This window comes from Nicotiana tabacum, chromosome 7, assembly GCF_000715075.1.
Source record: "Nicotiana tabacum cultivar K326 chromosome 7, ASM71507v2, whole genome shotgun sequence".
Lineage (NCBI taxonomy): Eukaryota > Viridiplantae > Streptophyta > Magnoliopsida > Solanales > Solanaceae > Nicotiana > Nicotiana tabacum.
Genome location: NC_134086.1, coordinates 166857454 through 166863875, shown reverse-complemented (window position 1 = coordinate 166863875; position 6422 = coordinate 166857454). Strand labels below are relative to the sequence as shown.

General features: G+C 35.6%; 1 protein-coding gene across 1 annotated transcript; it reads left to right on the top strand.

The window, feature by feature from the left end:
- Positions 1-2103: 2103 nt before the first annotated feature.
- On the top strand, positions 2104-5132 carry LOC107780803 (uncharacterized). The gene is made up of 3 exons (XM_016601420.2): positions 2104-2857; positions 3417-3764; positions 3900-5132. The coding sequence occupies exons 1-3, from the start codon at positions 2387-2389 to the stop codon at positions 4521-4523; spliced, it is 1443 nt and encodes a 480-aa protein (XP_016456906.1). The 5' UTR covers positions 2104-2386; the 3' UTR covers positions 4524-5132.
- Positions 5133-6422: the final 1290 nt, after the last annotated feature.

The window sequence follows — 6422 nt, the reverse complement described above, 5'->3', positions numbered from 1 at the left end:
AAATTAAGATCCTCGTCTCATTTTGCTTTCAAGATGAACGACTGCCAAATACGAAAACGAACAAATACCTCTAATGATTACATACATTGAAAAAATTATTGACCTCTAACATTAAAATGTCACATGAAAACAAGATTAGAGTCTCCTCATGCTGTTTCGAGCAAAAATATACATCCAATTACACATTCATTCATTGCACTTCTAATTATATAGCGCTTAAACACATAGTTTGAAGTTCCATAATAATGAATCACCTTATCTTCTCTTAATGATTCGATTCTTTGTTTGGAATGTGGATGCAAAAAAATACATCACGCAATTGTAATTTTGGTATAATGCAAGTTCCAGACAAAAAAAGTAAATAATTGAAAATTATTTGTGTAATATAAATTTTTTGTTGCTTTAAAAAATAATAGCTGATAAAATATATATTTTTTGTGTATAAGTATATTATATATATAGTTATATACTTTTTGACTAGAGAACTAAATTAGTTTCGGCCAATTAGTCAATTTTTGTATTTTGCCCAAACTATTTGATTCATGAGTGCATCTTTGATCGAGTCCATTACTTAAATGGTCACTCAACTATTCGAAATTATCTAGTAAAGTCATTTCTCTTTCGTTTCTAACAGAAAAGCCACTTAACTATGCCTATAACACTCACAAAGTCACTCAACCAGATTTCTCAAACTTTTGATTATCAAATGGAGTACCTATTTTGCCGTCTAAATTATCAACTTTGTCTTTTTTTTTTTAAACTTTTTATTATTATAATTTTTTTAAAATCTACATATGGACTTACCTATAGAACAAATAAATTTATTTATAAAATAAAAAATGAATAATTAATTTTCTAGCATATATAATGCCAGAATAATAATATAATTGATGATAATTTTCAAGAATATATAATATATATTCTATTAATATCTTTATTTTAAATAATTATTTTTATATTATGTGCATAGCATATATATAAAATATTTATTTTCTTTCATTCTCAATTGTGTAAAGAAAATTTGAGTTTTTGTTGTTAATATCATAATTATTATTTACGAACAAATTGTTCTAATTAATTTTTTTACTATGCTTAATATTTTATTATTTTAATATTATATATGCTTAAATACCTTTTTATTTTTTATTTATAAATAAAATTTATTTATTCTATTGATAAGTTCATAATATAAATAAAAAAGAGAAAAAAACTATAATATTAAAAAGCTTAAAGAAAATAAAAAAGAGAAAAGTTGATAATTGAGAGCGTAAAATGTATATTTGACAATTAAAAGATTGAAAAATTTAGTTGGCTGAATTTTTGAGTGGTATAAACATAATTAAGTAACTTTGCTATTACAAACGAAAAAAACTTTAATCCGTAATTTTGGATAATTTAGTGAGTATTTAAGATATGGACTCTCTTTTCATCCATCTTCCCTCCTACATTTCTAGTGCAAGCGTGGCATGAATTGTACTTACTCATCCTGTCCCACTTTATGGTGAGTCATTTTTTTATTTTCTAAAATCTGTTTGAACGTTATCTAATCAATAGAAGATACAATGGCTATTACGTCTAATTTTTAAATATTCAAACTTTATAACAAGGAACTTAATAAATAAATGTTTCAGTTCATACAGAAAGTTAGTATATGAAAAGAGAATTAAATAAAGTTAACAATAATTTCTTCCCTTATTCACTGGGAATTTTAATTTCGTAACTTCAATGTAAACCGAATTTAATTTAGTTGTTTTCCACAAATTCCTTTTCTGGTGAGCAAACCACGCGCTATACGTAACGTGGTCAAAGCGAAATATCCTAGATTAGTTACTACGTGGAAAATTGCCGTTCAATTCTCTCTCTATCTTTACCATATCATTTGATTAATCAAGCCTGTCACCTAATTTCATAATATTAAATACTCCCCAATATCATTAAGTAAAAGTAAGAAACCGCTATTAAAGTAAAAGGAACAGCATGGAATCCACTCACTAAAAAAAGCGCGTGAAGATAAAGAGGTATCCTCACATCACTTCCCACAATGGGCCAAGACTGAGAAGCAGCAATATTGCTTTTTATGATTTATCCCTTTTACTATTATTCATTCATTCATTTTCCACTAGTCTTATTCACACTGTCACTCTCACAAAGCAATACTCAGTCTTCCTCTCTTTCCTCTTTAACCTCCTTTTTCTTCTCAACTTCCAGCTTCTCCACTCACTCTTTCAGTTTTTTTCTCACTCTATAATCTCTGCTAAATATTTCATCTATGGCTATCCTTAAGTCCCAGTATTGTTATTTCAACCTCTGAAAATTGCGTTTAGGTTGTTTAGTAGAAAAAGAGAGAAAAGAAGTATTGGGGTTTTGTTTTTTTTTTCCTCGTAAAATGGAGAGAAAACAAGGGTTCTTCTCGGCGTTAAAGGAAGAAGTGGTGCGTGGATTATCTCCGGGACGGTCAAGAGCGAAGAGTCCGGCAAGAAGCGGGTCGCCCATTACGAGTTTACTACGGAGGAAGAAGAATACTAATAATAGCAGTAGTAGTAGTCATTACGTGGCGAATTCTGAGGCGTTGATCTCGAGATCAGGGAGTTTGAGGCCGTTAGGGGAGACGTTAACGCCGCTAATGGAAGGTCCGGATCCGGACGGCGGAGAAGTCGGGGATTCGAAGCGGGTCGGGTCGGGTTTAGGACATTGGATGAAAGGGCAGCTTTCTAGGACTCCCTCGGTAGCGTCGAGTGCGTACGCTAAGAGGTCTGATCTGAGACTGTTGCTTGGTGTTATGGGTGCTCCTCTCGCCCCGGTGCACGTTAGCACCAGTGACCCCTTGCCTCATCTTAGCATCAAAGATACACCCATTGTAAGTCTATTTTTTTAATCCTTTATCGTGATTATCCTTCTCTTCAATACGTCATTTTGATTTTTAGTTAGCTGAGCTGAAATTATTAGGTTGTTCCTTTTTCTTTGTTATAATTTCTATTTTAAGATGTTAGTTAGTAGTGATGTAGTAACTGGTCCCTCTTGAATAGATGATTTTAAGTCGATGTTTACTTGATTATGACTGATACAACTACTTTGATGCTGTTTAATTGCTTGGATATTTTAAGTTTACTGGTCATATGACACACTAGTTTCACATGGCAAGCAATGGGGTGATGTGTTAACGGGTCCCTTTTGGTTGCACAGTCTAGTTGTTTAGTTTTCAATGTATTGAGATAGATATAGAATTTTCTGTTGAAAACTTGAAATGGAGTGTGTGTTTAATGTTTTTCTACCCTTTAATTTTTTCTAAGGAAATTTATTTAAGTGTAGAAGGTGTAGAAGAGGGTCTAATTTTTTTGTGGTCTCTTTGCTGTTTTATTGATTTACTAATTATTGTGCTGAAAACTTGGCTGATCCTCTTTATTGTAATTTTGCAGGAAACTTCATCAGCGCAGTACATATTGCAGCAATATACTGCTGCATCAGGAGGGCAAAAGCTGCAGAATTCTATCAAGAATGCGTATGCCATGGGAAAACTGAAGATGTTAGCTTCTGAATTTGAAACCCCAACAAAGGTGGTTAAGAATAGGAATTCTGCTAGAGCTGCTGAGTCTGGTGGATTTGTTCTCTGGCAAATGAATCCTGACATGTGGTATGTGGAGCTTGCTGTTGGTGGAAGCAAGGTTCATGCCGGCTGCAATGGCAAGCTTGTGTGGAGACATACACCTTGGCTTGGTGCACATACTGCAAAAGGACCTGTTCGGCCACTGCGACGAGCCCTTCAGGTGAAACATGTTCAAGATTAAGCTTCACTGCCATTCTTATATAACTACTTTAACTAGTCTTGGTTTTGGGCGTTTTACTTTTGCTGTTCTATTTCATCTTTTCCTAGTCTCAGAATTGGATCTTACTGTTTATAGGGTCTTGATCCAAGATCTACTGCCAGTATGTTTGCCAATGCAAGATGCATTGGTGAGAAGAAGATCAATGGGGAGGACTGCTTCATTCTGAAGCTCTGTGCTGATCCTCACACGTTGAAGGCCAGAAGTGAAGGACCAGCGGAAATTATAAGGCACGTCTTATTTGGCTACTTCAGCCAGAAGACTGGCCTTCTTGTTCACATGGAGGATTCGCATCTCACCAGGATCCAATCTAACGGAGGAGATGCAGTTTACTGGGAAACAACTATCAACTCATTCTTAGATGATTACCGCCCTGTAGAAGGAATCATGATTGCCCATTCTGGGCGATCTGTAGTCACACTTTTCCGTTTTGGGGAGATGGCTATGAGTCATACCAAAACTAGGATGGAAGAAGCTTGGACAATAGAAGAGGTTGCATTTAACGTCCCAGGATTATCGATGGACTGCTTTATCCCACCAGCTGATCTGAGATCAGGGTCTATAAGCGAAGCCTGTGAGCTCCCTCAAGATGAAAGGGGAAAAAGTGCAATTTCACTTGCCCATCACCGTGCTAAGGTTGCAGCGCTGGAGAAAACTCATGATGGCAGCATGGATAACATGGTGTGGAAGGTGGAAATCTAACCTACTAGGAACAAGCGCTGGTCAATTGTTTATACGGAAAGAGGGATCTCTGATTGACTAACACACTAGAAGTTACTTAGATGCTAATTAATTGAGTCATAAATAGTTGGTTGCGTACATCTTTATCTGTAAATAGAGCATAATGATTCCCAGGTTCTTCCTGAGCCTGGACGAATTTTTATACTCTTGAAAACAGAATCCAACTGAAGTGTTGGAGCTCAATTTTCCCGGTGACGAATGGAGCAACTGGAGGTTAATTTTTAGTTTACCTTCCATAAATCTAGGTCGGGAAACTTTGCCATGAGCCGGGTCATTGACCATTTTAGGTGATCATAGTTTTTTCTCTCAGCCTACTGTATGTGGCTGTGGTAGTTAGAGCACTGCTAGATTGGATTGACAGCAGTCTTAGTTTTTTCATTTTTATCACTTTCATATGACATGTTCCTTTTCTTTTTTTAGTTTTGGAAGTTATTTGTTTGTGTGTCAGGAGAATGGGATTTCTCCGGAGTTTAGGGTAAAAGTCAAAGTAGTTAAGGTAAGCAGATGAAGAAAGTTGTAAATTTGTTTGATTCTGCTGTTAACCAGATTGGATCTTGTTTGTTGGTTTCAGATACTACTCTCAGTATTTTGTTGGTTTGGTAAATACAGCCAAGAAAATAATAACAGAATCTTTGCCCATCTGGTGTGGAATACCTGCGGATGCAGAGATGAGCATCTCTCAGTTAATCCCTTTTGGTTTTATCTGAAATCATGTACTTTCTTCGTGACATAATGCTGATGCCTTGCACTTGCATGCCAGATTTATACTACTTGCCTGTGTATGTGAGGATACTATAGATTAACTTTGAGAAATTTTGTTTCTGATTCTTTTGAAATAAGACCATCTAGGGGTAGCTGGAGTTCCAGCATCTTAGACTCTTATAGGCCGGCCGGTGCGCGAAGCTTCTGGTACACGTGAGGCTTGGAGAAGGGCTAGATCACATAAGATCTATTGTATGAAGTTTTATTTTGCATTTTTACCCGTGACTCGTTGAAATAAACACACATTGAATTGAAAACAAAAACTGAAATGAAGAAAGTAAAAGATACCAAGAGGTGTTGATAGGTCTTTGGTAAAGTTGAGATTGCATTACAGTTGGAGGAGGATGAGAGAGAGGGTAAAAAACAGAACTTTACCAACCCATGTGATATCCTCATCACTTCCCACCTATTTCTTTCTTTCTCCTAGTACTGGAGTATTATCTTCTCCTTTGTTCAGGTGCTTTGTTCCCCCATAGTAACACCCTTCCTTTTTTTACAGATAAGCCATGCCCCTCTTCACCTGCCATTTTCACTTTCATCAACTTCGATGTTGTAGTATTTTTTTTTTTTTTTGTATAAAAAGAGCTCATGCCTCATGCTAGCTAGCTGTCTATGGGGGGAAGTTTCTTCCTCATGATGATGTTCTCCACTTTTTCTACTTCTTTTCTACAGCAAGTGATCCTCCAAGTAATGTCACTCTCAATTTAAAAGAACAAATCCACAAACCGACCCAATGCTATACTGATCCTTTATGTGCAGAGTTCGGGGAAGGATCGGACCATAAGAGTTTATTTTATTACACACATCTTTGTCCTGTATTTCTGCAAGAGATTGTTTTCACGGTCGCATCCGTGACCAATTTGAAGATGATTTGCACAGTCTATTCAACTAATTTGACATTCAAGAGTTTATTGATTGATATCGTACTTAACTTGTCTCGCTAGAATATTTTGTCCTTGGATCTACGTTACCAATGTGCTACACAATATTCTTTCCTATTGGACCCATATCAAAAGAACCAACTTTGTAGAGGTTCAGCTCCATGGATCTTATGACACGATACAGCAAATTAAATGGAATCTTGATATCATGCTACTC